This window comes from Leptonychotes weddellii, chromosome X, assembly GCF_054177405.1.
Source record: "Leptonychotes weddellii isolate Sample4059 chromosome X, ASM5417740v2, whole genome shotgun sequence".
NCBI lineage: Eukaryota > Metazoa > Chordata > Mammalia > Carnivora > Phocidae > Leptonychotes > Leptonychotes weddellii.
In genome coordinates, this window is record NC_138385.1 from 65262153 (window position 1) to 65279883 (window position 17731).

At 37.6% G+C, this 17731-nt stretch overlaps 1 protein-coding gene across 5 annotated transcripts in view; it reads right to left on the reverse strand.

Annotated features, from left to right (window-relative positions):
* RRAGB (Ras related GTP binding B) overlaps positions 1 to 17401 on the reverse strand; it is a 41661-nt gene extending 24260 nt beyond the window's left edge. The window contains exons 1-6 of one of the 5 annotated variants that reach the window (XM_031028508.2): positions 16722 to 17401; positions 15840 to 15873; positions 13148 to 13247; positions 8528 to 8611; positions 6533 to 6599; positions 4117 to 4339 (exon numbers count right to left, since the gene is read on the reverse strand). In XM_031028508.2, the coding sequence (XP_030884368.1) occupies positions 4117 to 4339; positions 6533 to 6599; positions 8528 to 8611; positions 13148 to 13247; positions 15840 to 15873; positions 16722 to 16813 (600 nt within the window). In that variant the 5' untranslated portion in view covers positions 16814 to 17401. The remainder of the gene's footprint in view (positions 1 to 4116; positions 4340 to 6532; positions 6600 to 8527; positions 8612 to 13147; positions 13248 to 15839; positions 15874 to 16721) is intronic. The other 4 variants (XM_031028504.2, XM_006733586.3, XM_031028505.2 and 1 more) reach the window with 4 other exon arrangements.
* Positions 17402 to 17731: the final 330 nt, after the last annotated feature.

Genomic DNA, 17731 nt, shown 5'->3' on the forward strand with positions numbered 1-17731 from the left:
TAGATAATATGCCACAAAACAAGTCTCAATAAATTAAAAAAGAGTGAAAGCATACCATGCATGTTTTCTGACCACAACGGTACAAAACTAGAAATCAATCACAAGAAAAAATCTGGAAAGACCCCAAATACATGGAGACTAAATGACATGGTACCTAACAATGAATGGGTCAACCAAGAAATAAAAGAGGAAATCAAAAAAACTACATGGAGATAAATGAAAACACAATGATCCAAAATATTTGGAATGCAGGAAAAGCTGTTATAAGAGGGAAGATAAAAGCAACAAAGGCCTATCTCAAGAAGCAGGAAAAAGCTCTGATAAACAACCAAACCTTACACCTACAGGAACTAGAGAGGTGCAGGGTGGCTCAGTTGGTTGAGCATCCAACTCTTGGTTTCAGCTCAGGTTGTGATCTCAGGGATAAGGGATCGAGCCCCACGACAGACCCCGCACTCAGCGCAGAGTCTGCTTGAGATTCTTTCCCCTCTTCCCTCTCCCTCTTCTCCTCCCCCTGCTTGTACGCTCTCTAAAATAAATAAATAAAATCTAAAAAGACTGATAAAGGAACTAGAAAAAAAATGCTCAAAGGCAATTAAAAGGAAATAATAAAGATTAGAGCAGAAATAGATGAAATAGAGACAAAAAAGAAACAGTACAGGTCAATGAAACCAGGAGCGAGTTCTTTGAAAAGCTCAACAAAATTAATAAAATTTTAGCCAGACTTATCCAGAAAAAAAAAAGAGGACTCAAATAAAATCACCAATGAAAGAGGAGAAATAACAACCAGCACCACAGAAATACAAAGGATTCTAAGACACTATTATGAGAATTTATATGCCAACAGACTGGACAACCTAGAAGAAATGGATAAATTCCAAGAAATATATAACCTCACAAAACTCAATCAGGAAGAAATAGAAAATATGAACAGACCAATTACTAGCAACGCAACTGAATCCATAATCAATTAAAATCCCAACCAAAAAAAAAAAGTGCAGGATGAGATGCTTCACAGGTGAATTCTACCAAACATTTAAAGAAGAGTTAATATCTGTTCTTCTCAAACTATTCCAAAAAAATAGATGAGGAAGGAAAGCTTCCAAATTCATTCTACAAGGCCAGCATTACCCTGATATCAAAACCACATAAAAACACTACAGAAAAGAAAACTACAGGCAAAATCATTGACGAACACAGATGGAAAAATCCTCAACAAAATATTAACGAACTGAATCTAACATTACATTAAAAAAAACATTCACCGGGATGCCTGGGTGGCTCACTCGGTTAAGCATCTGCCTTTGGCTCGAGTCATGATCCCAGGGTCCTGGGATAGAGTTCTGCACCAGGCTTCTTGCTCAGCGGGGAGCCTGTTTCTCCCTCTGCCTGCTCCCCCTACTTATGCTCTCTCTCTCTCCCTGACAAATAAAATCTTAAAAAAAATCATTCACCATGATCAAGTAGCATTTATTTCTGGGATGCAAGGGTGGTTTAATATTTGCAAATCAATCAACATGATACATCACATTAGCAAGAGAAAGGGTAAAAACCATATGATCATTTCAACACATGCAGTGAGGGCATCTGACAAAATACAATATCAATTCATGATAAAAACTCTCAATAAAGTAGATTTAGAGGGAACATACCTCAACATAATAAAGGCCATACATGAAATACCCACAGCTAACATCATTCTCAATGGTGCAAAACTGAGAGCTTTCCTCTATGATCAGGAACACGACAAGGATGTGCACTCTCACCACTTTTATTCAACATAGTATTGGAAGTCCTAGCCAGAGCAACCAAACAAGAAAAATAAATAAAAGGCATCCCTATTGGTAAAGAAGAAGTAAAACTTTCACTGCTGATGACATGATACTATATAGTTAAAACCCAAAAGAATCCACAAAAAAACTACTAGAATTGATAAGTGAATTCAGTGAAGTTGCAGGATACAAAATTAATATACAGAAATATATTGCATTTCTATACACTAATAATGAATACAAGAAGGAGGAATTAAGAAAACAATCCCACTTATATTTGTACCAAAAAGAATAAAATACATAGGAATAAACTTAACCAAGGAGGTGAAAGACCTGTACTCTGAAAACTGAAGATGACACTAACAAACGGAAAAGATATCCCACGCTCATGGATTGGAAGAACAAATATTGTTGAAATGTCCATACTACCAAAGCAATCTACAGATTTAATGCAATCCTATCAAAATACCAACAGGATTTTTAACAAAACTAGAAAAAATAATCCTAAAATTTGCATGGAACCACAGAAAACCTCGAAAAGCCAAAGCAATTTTGAAAAAGAAGAACAAAACTGGAGGTATCAGAATCCCAGATTTCAAGATATACTGCAAAGCTGTAGTAACCAAAAGAGTATGGTACTGGTACAAAAAACAGACACGCAGATCCATGGAAAAGAATAGAGCACAAATACACCCATGCTTATATGATCAATTAATCTACCATAACAGAGGCAAGAATATACAATAGGAAAAAGTCTCTTCAACAAATGTCGTTGAGAAAACTGGGTAACAACATGCCAAAGAATGAAACTGGACCACTTTCTTACACAATACACAAAAATGAACTCAAAATGGGTTAAAGACCTAAATGTGAGACCTGAAACCATAAAATTCCGAGAAGAAAACATAGGCAGTGATTTCTTTGACATTGGCCATAGAAACATTTTTCTAGATATGTCTGTTCTGTCAAGAGAAACAAAAGCAAAATCAAACTATTGGGACTACACAAAATAAAAAGCTTTTGCATAGTACAGGAAACCATCAACAAAATAAAAAGGCAACCTACCAAATGGGAGAAAATATTTGCAAATGATATATCTAATAAGGGGTTAATATCCAAAATATATAAAGAACTTAAACAATTCAAGCCCTCCAAAAAACAAATAATCCAATTTAAGGAATGGGTGGAGGATCTGAATAGACATTTTTCCAAAGAAGACATACAGATGGCCAACACACATGAAAAGATGTTCAACATCACCAATCATAAGGAAAGTGCAAATTAAAACCAGAACACAGTATCACTTTACACCTCTCAGAATGGGTAAGCTAAAAAAACAAGACATAACAAGTGTTGATGAGGATGTAGAGAAAAAGGGACCCTCATGCACTGTTGGTAGAATGCAAATTGGTGCAGGCACTGTGGAAAACAGTATGGAAGTTCCTCATAAATTAAAAATAGAATTACCATAGGATCCAGTAATTCCACTACTGGGTATTTACCCAAAGAAAAGGAAAATATGAAAGCAAAATGATACATGGGTCCCTATGTTGCAGCATTATTTACAATGGCCAAGATATGGAAGCAACCCAAGTGTGCTTCCATAGATTAATGGATAAAATAGTTACGTATTATATACATACATTATATATATATGCATATATTATATATATGTGAGTGTATATATACACATACACATACACCATATATGTGTATATATGCAGTATTATACAGCCATAAAATGAATGAAATCTTGCCCATTTTCAAGAATATGGATCAACCTAGAGAGTATAATGCTAAGTGAAATAAGTTAGTCAGAGAAAGATCTATACCATATGACTTAACTCATTTGTGGAATTGAAGAAACAAACAGAGAAAAAAAGAGAGACAAACAAGAAAACAGACTCTTAAATACAGATAATAAACTCCTGGTTGACAGGGGAAGGGTGGGGAAATAGATGAAATAGATAAAAGGGATTAAGAGAACACTTATCTTGATGAGCAGTGAGAAATGTATAGAATTGGTGAATCATTATATTGTACATCTGAAATATAACACTATATGTTAATTTTACTTGAATAAAAAAATACATAAAGGCTGCTTAATGATATCACATTGACAAGTTCCTTACCTAAATCTGAAAATTATTTGCCAAATGGACATTATAGTTCCCTTACCATGGAAAGTTTGTTTATGAATGTTTTTAAAAACCTGACAGAACTTTGAGCGCTTAAGCTGAAATTTATTCTTCCTGAAAACAATCATACTACTTATCTATTTCTCTATAAAAGAAGTTTAGAAAGCATGTCAACCATATCATGCAGTATCCTTTGTGCTTCTTACCAGGTCCCGTTGATCCTCCTGTACCAGATCCATTTTGTGTACCAAGCAAAAGATTTTGGCATCTGGAGAATTCTGCAGAATGGCCTCTAGGCATGATTGGTAATAGTGCATGTCTTTTTCCAGTTCACGGCTTTCCACATCAAACACATATATCAGAACCTCTACATTTCGGAAGATGTTATCTCGCTGGCTAGTGAAATAATTTTCCATGAAGGTATCCTGTCTAGTAGGAAAAAAAACATCTAGGTAATAAGCAAGTCCTCAGTTTAGTCACTCCTACTTAAAATTTATTTTTGTTGGTTTAATTAATGTGAAAGATAATCTTAAGGCTTCAAATTAATAGGCAAATAGTAAACTGGAAAGGCTTTACCTTCTTAGTTGAGCCACACCTTGCAGCATCCTTTGCCCCTCTCCTTGTGTTCCAAATACACTTTGACCTTCCCTCCGTTCCAATGGCCTTTATACATGCTATTTACTCTTTCACACGATAGTCCCCTATCTGTACATCTAATTAACTCCTACTTGTCCCTTTAGATTTTAGTCCAATCCATATTTCCTCACAGAAACCATTCCTGACCTCCCTGTCTTGAGCAAATCCGTCACCACAGGCCCTAATACAATTACACTGTTTTTATTTTTAACACTTAACCACAAGTGTGATACTACATGTTTGTGTGTGTTTTTAATTAATGGAATTCACTTCCCTACAGTGTAAGTTCCATGAAGGCAAGGACCATGTCTGTTATTGTCTACCATTGTTTCCCAGCTTTAAGCAAAGAGCCTTCCATAGAGTAGGTGCTCAGTGAATATTTATTGAATGAATAACTAACTAGTCAAACACTCTAAATTATATGAAAATGACTCCAAGATAGCTTTTTAGCAGCTTTGTTCTTTGATCTTTAGGCTGTGTGCTGCTTCCCAGTTCTCAAATACCAAGCATCCAGCAAAAAACAGTAGTTTTGTTGGAATTTAAAAAACAAAACAAATGAAAAAAGGAAAAAAAGAGAGAGATACAGAGAGATACAGAGAGACAAACCAAGAAATAGACTCTTAACTACTGGAAACAAACTGATGGGGGAGGGGAGGCAGATGGAGGAGATGGGTGATATAGGTGATGGGGACTAAGGAGTGCACTTGTCATGATGAGCACCAGGTATTGTATGGAATTGTTGAGTCACTATACTGCACACCTGAAACTAATATAACATTGTATATTAACTATACTGGAATTAAAATAAAATAAATAAATAAAAAAAACAGCAGAGTTTGGTCATGGGAGAAAAAAAGACATGAACCTAGCTTTCAGTCTTGTACTTTGCTATTAATTAGCTGTGTGACCTTGGGGGATTCTTAGTATCACTGTACTTCAGCTGCCTTACCTGCAAAATTAATGATAACATCTTAGGGCCTAAAAGCAAGGAAGCTGGACTAATCTCTTGAAAGAGATTACAGAATTAGAAGAATGATAAGAAGGAAGGATTTGTATGGAAAGAGCTCTAGAGCATTAAGTGATCCCTCTGCTAGCAACTATGGGAGTCACTTTCTTATAGAATATTTGGCTATTTCATTATTCTTTCAACAAATAACTCATTGAGCACCTGTTCCATGGTTGGTTCTATGCTCGAGCTGGTAAACACTGAGCTAACAATAACGTCTACTTATTTTGTGAGGAACTTTAATCATCAAAACAACCCTATGATTTAGTACCATCATTATCCCTATTGTACAGATGAAGAAACTGGCTCAGAGAGTTTAAATGATCTACCCAAAATAACATAGGTAACAGAGCTGTGCTACAAACCCCAATCTAACTCCAGAGCCTAGGCTCCTAACCACTGTGCACTACACACTGCTGCTGCAGCATGGAGATGCAAATGGCCATAGGGTAAGGAGTAATACCTGCATATAAGCACAGTGAACGAGCATTTGTGATGGAATATTCTGGAAGTACCTCAGCCATAAGAGGAAAAACTGTTTCCTACTCCTCCAACAGTTGGTAACTTAGCTGGAGAATATGTGTTTAGGGCTGATCTACAGTGCTTAGACTGCCTGGAGATTGAAATAATAAAGAATGAGGTGGTATGGTATGATGGGTAAGAGCTCAGCATTGGTATTATGCCACCTGAGATAAAAACCTAATTTCTTCAACCTGCAAAAGAGGGGGATAATCTATCCCATACTATAGATCCCTAGACACAGCTTGTGTTAGTGCTGATTAAATACGTCACAGAGAGAGGGCATTTTCACAATTACATAAAAGTCATAAATCTTTATTTAATCAACTGCCAATTCTGAAGCAATTTCTATCAAATGTATCTATTACAAATGATAGTTACTGTAATGCATTTTCCATGCTGATTATACTAGGTGCCATGATTACTGCCGCTGGCCTCACAAACAGGCAGATGGTACTCACCCACCACAGTCCCACAGGTTCAATACCAGGTTTCCCAGAAATCGAACATGAGAATGTTCTACATCAACTGGAAGACAAATACAACAACTCTGGTAACTGTAGCACGAATGAGGTGAAATTAAAAATAAGCAAAGAACTAACCCATGTAATTTAGAAGGACCAAAGTGGAGTGAAATGCTCAAAGCTACAACAAGAAGGTGATTTTCAGCTTAGTAATGTGGTTGGTTTAGTGGCAAGATGGGCACCTAAACTACTCTGAGCTACAGAACTGGCTCTCAATGTAAGTAATTTTACTTTTTAGTAGTTTAGTGCTTAGAGCAGAAACAATCTCCAATTATAATATTAATGTTAAAATTTCAACATGTAAGACAGAGACATATACCATTTAATAGCTCTTCACTGACCCACGAACACCCTCCACAAAAAAAAAATTTTTTTTAATGACAACAAACACCAAATACAAAACAAGCATAAAATATAATCCAACTTGTTCCCTCTATTGGTTTTCCTATTTCACTTAGTGACCCTATCACTGTCCCATTTCAGGAGAGGTGGTCATTGTTGACTCCTCTGTCCACATTCATTGCTATTTCTTTGTAATTTCTCGATTCCACTCCTTGTTTTACAACCTGCCACTAACAATAAGGAAGGCCCTTACCTTCTCAAGCCTACACAACTACAATAGCTCCATAATTACCTCCCACCAGGAAGCCTTACCCACTTTACTTCATCCTACAGGCTACTGTCAGATTCATCTTCTTAACACTACTTTGAACATGTCACTCCCCATTCAAAAAACTTTCAATAGTTCCTCCATGCCTACAGGGGGCATTCAAGGTCCTTCAAATTTGGCTTCCAATCTACCTTTGTATTTCCCAGTGAGTCATACTAATAAAGACTTTTGTTCCAGTCCAATTTGGTTTATTCATAATCCTCCCCAACCCCACTACGTCCCCAAACCCCAACATACCTTACATCAGGGGTCGCAAACTTGCTAATATGGGCCAGGCCAGTAAATGTACAAAAGCAAAGATGATCATGTATTGAGAGTAAACATGCACCCAAGAGGATGACAGAGTGGGTGGCAATTACTCAGCTCCAGCTCATTTGTCAGGCAGGAATGTGGGATCAAGATGATCGTATCTTTACATTTTTCAGTATTAGTGGGAAACCAGATTTTTATGGAAACTTTTACATATTAATAACTAATTCCAATTTTTCTAAAACATTGTACAGGCCAAGCAAAACATATCTATAGGCCTTATCCAGCTTACAGACTGCCTGTTTGCGACCTCTGCCTTACACTTCCCTCCCCACTCTATACTTTGCCTACTCTGTTCATCTGCCTAGAAAGTCCTCCCCACATTTCTTTCAGTTATATTCATCTATTATGACCCAGCTTAAATTCACCTTCTCTAAAAGCCCTACCTGGCCACCCCCACTTACTATCATCACTCCCTCTGAATTCATTCAAACATTTATTAAGCATCTACTCTCTGCCAGGCACCAAAAATCACAAGGAGGAATAATGAAAGTTCTTATCCTGAAAATTTCTTAAAGTCTAGCAATTATATTTTTTACAATTTATGTGACAATCAATCACACAGTGGTGTTTCTTCTATGACTATCTTGAATCTATTGCTTATATTGACTGCTATCTAACTTTTGTGCAATTTTATCTTCTTATAACCTAGATCATAAGCAGCAAAGCATTAAAACATGGGCATTAAAAAAAAACATGGGCATTGGAGTCAAACAATTCTTAGTTCAAATACCAACTGTATCTCTCTGTGTGACCTTGTGCAAGTCACTTAACCTCTGAGTATTAGTTTCCTTTTCTAATACAAAAGGTAGGAGGCATGCTATTACCTCACAGGATTGTTGTGAGGATTAAAGGAGTTATCATACATAAAGTGCCTGGCACGTAGTAGGTGCTCAAACTACTTCCCTTCTCCCCCTTACTTCCCCCTCCTTGGAAAAGGAATCATATCTTACATGTCTTTGTATTTCCAACAGAGTCTACGAGAGAGTAGGTGCTCAAACTGCTATTAATTTGAAGACTATGTAAACGGTCTAGTACTAAAAAAAAATGGAAAGAAGTGCTACTGAGAAAGGGAAAGACAATAATAAAAGAAGTGACAGGATTCAGTGACTGTTTAGATATGAAGCACATGGGATAGAAATCTGGTTTCTACTCCCATATCATAGAAATTGTTTTCATCCAGTGACCAATGGCCCCATTACTAAATCCAGTAGACTTTTTAGTCCTTGTCATACTTCCTGTAGCATGACACTGTTGACTACTCTCTTCTCAAAAAATTCTCTTCTCTTGGCCTCTGATATCATACCTATAACTTCTCTGGTATATCTTCCTATTCTTCTTTCTGTCCCTTAAATGTTGGAGCTCTTCAAGATTTCACCTTTGGCTACCTACTTTCCCCCAGGCAAGCTAATCTATTCAAATTATTTTATTTACCATTTGGATACTGATAACTTGTAAGTGTGTATCTCTAACACAGATGTCTCTCTCCCTTTCTGAAACATATACTGGACATCTTCACTTGAATAATGCATAAGTATCCCAAACTCAGTATATCCAAATATAACTCATCTCCCCATTTTTTTCCTACAAAATCCGTTCTTTTCAGTCTTCTCCATCTCAGTGAATTTAACCAGTTGCCTAAGCCAAAACCTTAATTTCATCCTTGAGTCCACTCTTTCCTCCACTATTCCAACGAAACCTATCAACAAGTCCTATTGACTCTATCTCTTAAATATATCACAAATGCATTTGCTTCTCATTATATCCACTACCACTACCCTAACCCAAGTTAAGGGTTATCTCTTACCTGGTCTACTAAAAAAGTTTCCTAATCTGTCAACCTGTTTCTACCCTTGCCTCCCTCCAATCTATCCTCCATATTAGATATAATCGTCTCTTCAAAATGCAGATTTTACTCCATTATTCTTTTAAAAGAAAAAAAAAGTCTCTGTGTATACATGATTGTATATACCCAGAAAAAAAAAAGGTCTAAAGGACAATCTCAAACTACTAATGGTGGTTGTCCCCAGGAAGCAGGCGTGAGAATGAGGGAAGGAGTAGACTTTCTATACTTCTGCAATATCTGAATTTTTCACAAGTATTACTTTTGTAATTAAAATTGAAAATTAAAAATAATAAAATCTGATGTTACTTTTTTGTATAAAACTCTCTATGGGCTGCCCTCTACCCTCAGTTCAAACTACCTGACTTGGTTTATAAGGCACTTTATGATCGAAACCCCCACACTCTGCCTTCCATTTTAGTCTTATGTCTCCTATATGGCCCTCTGGCTCTCCTGGTCTTCCTATCCTGCTGTCATAAGAGCAACTGAAAAGAACCAGAACAGAGCTTTAGGAAATCACATACATTTATGGGGCAGAAAGAAGAAAATATTTTTTAAAGCAGTAGGGATGGTTAAAGATAAGGGAAAAAAACCAGGGTAATAAAGCATTAAATAAAAGCCAAGGGAACAGAGAATTTTGAAAAGGTAGGAAATCTTGGAGCTGTCAACAGTGTTTTTGACTAAAATACTTTATAATCTTATTTTTATTGACAAGTTTACTATTCCAACAAACACATTTTAACAGCCCACAAATAAATTAATTATATCACCATTCTGTAACCTTACCACGAATTTTAAAACACAGTAGGCTCTAAGCTTAACAAAATAAAATTGGATTTTTTTCAGCAGTGATACACTAGAAAAACACTAAAACGTTAAAGGTGATATGATATTTTAGAAGTACTCTTTTGCTACTGTTAAAGAAAATCAGCAACTTCATAAAAAGGAACAGTAAGTAAAAATCAAGGCACTATATGTATTTTCAAGTAGTCTATAAGTTTAGCAGTAGAACCCAGACCTTTCTTCAGCAATGACAAATTAGGTAATGATACATTAAAGCATTAAATCCAACATAATATATTTTTTTTAATTTTATTTTAAAGATTTTTATTTATTTATTTGAGAGGGAGAGACTGAGAGAGAGAGCACATGAGAGGGGGGAGGGTCGGGAGGGTCAGAGGGAGAAGCAGACTCCCTGCCGAGCAGGGAGCCCGATGCAGGACTCGATCCAGGGACTCCAGGATCATGACCTGAGCCGAAGGCAGTCGCTTAACCAACTGAGCCACCCAGGCGCCCCCAACATAATATTTTAAAGCATACTTCTACTACCTTTAAGGAAATACAGTAATTGCTAACAAAGTATATCAATAAAGGTCCCGTTTGAGACAAAAGCCCTGTCCCATTCACAGTGCCTGGCACACAGGACGGTTCAGAAAAGCACTTACTGAATAAATGGGACTGCTTAAATGTATAGTGTACATATAATTTGCAACATTCTGTTCATAATTTTTAATGATGCTGCTAGATCACTTCAAAACTATTTCAAGTAGCTTGAATAGTTCTAAAATTTGGGTTGTATGACTATTCACTTGACTTAGGGTAGTAAATCAACTCTGCTAATCAGCTAAAAACAAAAATATTAATTGACTAGAAAATTGACCATTGCTTCAATAAAATGTACAGAACTTAAAACACACAAAGAAAGAAATCCTCCAGAAATGGTGGGTGTGGCACAATGGATAGAGCAGGAGCACAGATGACATTCCAGCTCTAATGTTTGCTAGTTGAGTAAGCTCAACTTCTAGGTCATCTATCAAAATGAAGTTAATATAAAAACTAAAGTAAATAAAAAAGCATATAATAAACAGAAGCTTCCTCTAATCTACTGAAACTATATGATTATTAGGTCCAGATCTTTAACTTGGGAGAATAGAAAAAAATTAAAATCTACCAAACCAAGACACAAAGAAGTCTGGACAGGTCCTTTCTAGAAGGAAGTCTTTCAAGGCATGACAGGCCATAGGACCCTGTGGACTTAGATGAAAACTAGATGAGATGCTTATCAAATGTACAAAATGCACAAAGCTAGGAAGAATAGCTAACATATGAGATGAGATAATAAGCACCTAAAATGAAAACAGATCTAATCATTTTTCTACAGATAAGGAAACTACGCCCTGAGAAATGATGAGTTGTCCTGGACTTCACAGTTAACAAACAGTGGATACAAGAACATAGGTGCTAAAACAAACAAAACTGAATATTTTAATCGAGTAAGAATTTAGATTCAAAATATTAGCTGTACAAGAAGCAGGATGATATGTGTTTTAACAACAATGTATGTGAGAAGGAATTGTTTTTTTTTAGTATGACTCAGTATAATGAAAGCCACTCCACAAAATAAGAGTAGGGGACTAGACTGTGCTAACAGCAGTGTGAGGCCCAAAATAAGAGATATAATAGTCCTACTCTGCCCTGATCAGATCACATCTATATTCAAGTCTCAGCACTTTAAGAAAAACATAAGACACATGCAAACAAGTCCTTAAAAATGTTTCAAAATGATGTCACATAAGGAATAGATGGAGGAACTTGACATGTTTAACTTAAAGAAGATAAGTTTTGGGAAGCAAAGGTGGCTAGGATAGATTGAGACATTAATCATACTCAAATATTTGTAGAGACTCAAAGGAACAGAAAAGGGAACCAGCTAACAGAAATAAAGAGAAACAGATTCAGGGTTCTAAGAAATAGTTTTCTAACCATTAAAGCTGCCCCAATCATGAGAGTATATATACTCCAAGCACTTTATAAAGAAAACTGAGGTTTCCTTCTTTATATCCTAGGGTCTGGAACATAAGTTGTTTTAAAAATGTTTGTTTTTTCTTGGAACCAGAGTGAGATATCTTACGAACCAGTGGGTGACTTGTCCCTAAAAGTGTTCAAGATGCTAAAAACTCAGATCAGGAATCTTTGAAAGCCAGGTAGGGCAATGCCTTCATCACTGAGAGGCCAAGGACCATGGCAGAATCCAGAAATGCCTGGATGCTGCAAAACAAAATGGCATTACACTCTAGAGACAGAAGAGGTCTCCCAGAAGCACAGATCCACTGAACTGGCAGCCAAGGCAGCTCAGCTAGCCCTTATTAAGAAGCCAGATTTAACATTCAAATTATAAAGGGCAATGAAACATTTCTCAAGTCAGAGCTGGAACTCCAGTGAGAACATCTATGTATATCCAGGAAGAGAAGCAGAGTACACATCAGGTTAACCTTCCCCTCTCAGCACCCCCACTCAGAATTTACCTTTTAATGAAGACTAGGACTAATTATAGCTTTAAAAAAAATCTTACGAGATTTTATTGTTATGCTTGTTAATACCTATCAATTAATTTCCCTTTATATAATAAATTAAAAACAACCTCCCACAAAAAAACAAATAAGCAAACAAAAGGGTCCCTATGTTTATTTAATAAAGAGCAGGATAAAAAAACAAGTTGGACAAGGGTATCCCATTTGGTAAGCAACCTAGAAAGAACCTCTCCAAGACAGCAAGCAGTAATAACGAGAATTAGGTCACACCCCTTTGAGAAGGAATGAAAAAACAGGGAAAACATGCTCCAAAAGAAATCTCTCAACCTCTGCATCCCTAAGTTACTGCAACCAAGTGTGTTATGCAGATTATTAATAGTTAATATCACCTGATTTCACAATAAGATAAAACATCTTACTTGTTGCACCAAGGCGACGTGTGTCTCTGGCAATATAATTTGCAAAGATAATAGACCTCATGCTGGTCTTACCAGACCCACTTTTACCCATCAACAGCACCTAAGGACAAAGTCAGAAAAAACAAAAAAGTTAGAAATCTAGAGCAAATCAAGTCAAAAAGGATCTATTTCTCTCTTGTACTTGATGTTTTACTGAAGTGACAGTACCAACAACCTATTGCAGATACTTATAACTTAGTTCCCTGACCAATGGTAAATGCAGAGATACCTAAAATTCCAGGAGCTAGGTACTTACCTGTCATGCATCACACATCCTCTTAGCAATAAAATCACGTGAATTTATTATGCTACCATTATACACTATCATTCATTCAGAACTATGTTAGAGAAATAACAACTTGAGGAAATCGAACCCTCATCTCTCATAATCTAATGCTTTATGCATTGAACTACCTGGCAGGGGATTTCATTATAACTGAAAGTTCTTTCCCCTGCTCAAGGTCAACCTTTCCACCTCTGCCCTTGATCTCATTCCTTCTACCTACTCTATGATTTTATTCATTAATTACTCAATCTTTTTTTTTTTTAAGTGTCCCATAGCCTACAGGCTCAAGTCCTTAAACTACATTTAAGACCTTCTTTGACCTGGCTTATCTATTCCTCTGCCCTTACCTCCTGGCCTAGAACTTTTGGAGTCCAGCCATAAGGAACTGAACTAAACCTCTTACAGTCCCTCTGACTGCTCCCAGAATTCCAGGGAGCCGTTATATGTCTTTGTTTCATGCTGTACTCTCTGCCAGTAACTTTCCATTCCTTTTTCTTTCATCATCTAAGCTCTGCTCATCCCTCTAGACTTGGTTCAGTAACCATCTCCCCAAGAAGCTTCCCTGACCCCAATGCCCTAGGTTGGCTTAGGTGTGTCTCACCTCTTTCCTCCCATGGCACTCCTATAGCACTGCAAAGACCATAATGCACTGCAGTTATCTATATTTTTGTTTGTTCTTGTTTTTTTTGTCTGCTTCTCACAAGACTGTGAGTTTTTTTTTTTTAAAGATTTTATTTATTTATTTGTGAGAGAGAGCACATGAGAGGGGGGAGGGTCAGAGGGAGAAGCAGACTCCCTGCAAAGCAGGGAGCCCGATGCAGGACTCGATCCAGGGACTCCAGGATCATGACCTGAGCCGAAAGCAGTCGCTTAACCAACTGAGCCACCCAGGCGCCCCAAGACTGTGAGTTCTTAAGTGGCAGGGAGAATCCCCTTTGTATCTCCAGTGCCTAACATATAACAGATGCTTAAAATATGTTCATCAAAAGAATGAACAAGCTATCTAAACAAAGATATGAGACAAGTGAGTTTATAATGATGAGAACTGTCCAATGGAAAAGGTGACCTCATGAAGGTCATCTTCATGTCAATGTCAGCACCTTCAAAGTCATGACATTGACCTTCATGCCAATGTCAGCACCTAACAAAGACAGAAAAACACCTATCAAAGATACTGTTGATTCTTGCACTAGGAGGGAATTGGGTAAGGTGACTTTTCAGAGTTTTTTCAAACTTTAACATTTATGGACTATAGTTCCAATTACCTTGCTTTTCAAATGAAGGGGTTACAGGTTGTATCTTCAATCCCAAGAAATTTTTAAAAAATTTCTAATTACAAATACAGTGAATATTAATGAAAGTATACAGCACTCAGGCTCAATTTAATCTAGCTATTTAGCTACGTAACTTTATCTCACTAAGAAAATGTTACTGACAAGTCAGTCTAAAGAGTTCTAAATTTTTTTTTGTTTTATTCTTAATCATGTAGAAATTTCTGGTATTTTTAGCCATCCTTGTTGATAGCAACTTTAGACAGGCTCATCAAGAACATTCCTTTAGGAAACTGAGTTATATAACTGAATTGTTAGATGAAGTTAAGGGTAAATATGGTTTATTTCTTGTGTTTTTTAAGAAATCTTCAACTGCTTATGAAAGACTAACCAAGGATAACTGTGTTAGGTACTAACCTAAGTGCTCCACATGCATTTACTCATTTAAACTTCATAACGACCCTATGAGATAAGTAATATATTATCACCATTTTACAAATGAAGAAACTAAAAGCCCCAAAGGTTCAGAAATTTACTCCAGAATTGTGCCCTTATTGATTCAGCCTAAACACCAAGGTGGGGCACAGTACCATAAGAGCACAAGGGAAAGAATGCTCGATTCCACCTGGAAAACTCATATAAAGACCTTATATAGGTACCATTTAAGTTGGGTTCCACATAAATGTGCAGGAAGAGGCCTGTGTAGTGTTTGTGTATGGCTTGCACAAAATGCAAATTAATTTGTAAATTTGGAGAAAAACAGATTCTGTATGGCTATAATAGGATGGTACAGGTATGGCAGATCAGTTTAGTCAGGAATAGATTTTTAAAGGGCATTCTATATGATGAAATCATTTGGATTTTATTCTATGGGTTTTGGGAAGTTATGAAAAAGTCTTAAGTATAAGAATGACCCAATTAGATTTAAATATTAGAAAAATCAAACCTGATAGCAAAGAGGAGGACGAGTCAAAGAGCACACAGAAGATTCCTGCAATGGTCCAGGAAGATGGTATATATACACCACAAATATATTTCCTGAATCATAATTTCTTACCTTTACTTTCATGTATTTGATGTACCTAATATATCTTACCTTTTTCTTCATGGCTGTATTTGGTAGCACCCACCTGCAGATATAAACCAAAAGACAGTTTCCAGGATCCATTGCCTTAGAAATTGGAATTTAAAAAATACAAATAAATGTGGAGGTGCAAAAGAACATGTTTAGCACAACAGCTGAGTACAGCTGTGTGTAGGAACTCAGTGAAAGAGGCCTTTGTTTTCTTAAATTGTAAAACTGGGTTCAAGCTCCCTAATTACAGTACTCAGGAAATGGGTCCTAAGAAGACTGACTTAGTAATATAAATGAGCAATAAAATTCAAGATGCAATTTTTTATCATCTTAAAAAATGCACCAAAGCAACACATACAAGTGCTTTAATAAATCAAACAATATTGTCTCATTTAAACGTCCTCTATTATTTTTAAGTTAGGCTATTTCAAAATCTGGAAGTATGTTTAGCCAGCTGTCCTTCCAAGTCAGATTTCTCTCATTACAGGTTCAAAGTATATACAATACAAATCTCAAATTCAGGTACAAAAAGGCACTGAAAGCACTTTTTAAGCCACTGATCTCTGCCCCAGAAATACCAACCTTCTCCCTAGTCTTCCTATCCTCAACACGATGTTAAATCTCTTTTACTGATAATTCAAAGCAACTCAGAACTACCTTCTCAATTAGAACACCCCCTCACCAAACTTCAGGACTGGTATCAGGCCCATCCCAAGGGCTGCTTCTACCCAGTTAACAACCAACCAGTCCTCTTGCCAGTTTATCCTGTCAGCAAAAGCTTGATACCAATCAACCTTACTGGCAAATTAAAGCTATTTATCATAGGTGGGGTGTTCTAATTCACAATATTTTCTCAGAACCCCACCACCACCTTCCAGGTTTGACATAATAAACTTCACCCACCCAAGCGATCCTTCCGGTTCCCCTATGGGAGGATCCATTCTTGGCCCCAGATTCTCTTTCTCCATCTTTCTCTCAGAGTCAGATTCTTCCATCGTGCAACAAGTCCTTTCCAGTCCTTTCTAAACCGCAGTACTCTTTTCCTTTTTTTTTTTTTTTCTTTTTCCTTGTTCACACCCTCAGTCGCTTATTTTTATTGCCTGTGGCCGCTAGGCCTGCTCTATTCTTGCCTCCGCCTTTGTCCACTGGGGGGCTGTTTTCCCCACGGTTACCTTAACCACCTCAAACTTGGCTTCAAGGCACAGCCGAGTTGGTCAGCTCAAAGGCTAAATGATGTGGTGGTGCAAAGGAAGAGACTGAGAATGAGTGGGAAGGGGGGTGGCGGGGGTTCGTGTCGAGTTTGGGCCTCAGGCCCCAAAGTCTCGAAACGCAAAGGTGACTTCACCCGCAAAGAGGTGGGGACGGCGGAGGTGGCAGAAAGAGCAGACCCGTGCGGTAGGCACTAAGTAGCAAAAGCTTCCGCCGGCTTATTGTTACCGAGCCTGGTCGCACGACAGCGTCCGCCGTTAGCAGCAGTTACGATAAAACCGCCCGCCCTTCAGGAGCCCAGGTACCTCACCGCAGGCACAGACTGCAGGCCAGGATCACGTGGGCACCTGCCGTAAACCCGGAGTCCGTCACGTGACTGCTGCTACCCGAGGGGCGGGTGGACGAGGAAGAATACCATAGAGACTGCGCCGAGAAAGACAGAGTGCCGCCCGCCGCCGTCACGTGGCCCCGGCTCTCCCTCTTCCTTGAGCCCGGTAAGGAGCTATCAGTTTGTAGATGCTTCTCTTGTGGGCTCCCCTGGCCTGACCTGTCCAGCACACAGAATTAAAGGAGACGTTTTCAATTTCAGTGCTTCAATGCTAACCCCTCTGTGTGTGTGTGTGTGTGTGTGTTGTTGTTGTTGTTGTTTTAAACTGCCGTTTCACCCTTAACATTTTTTGGTGAGGAAGGCCAAGCATTGTTTT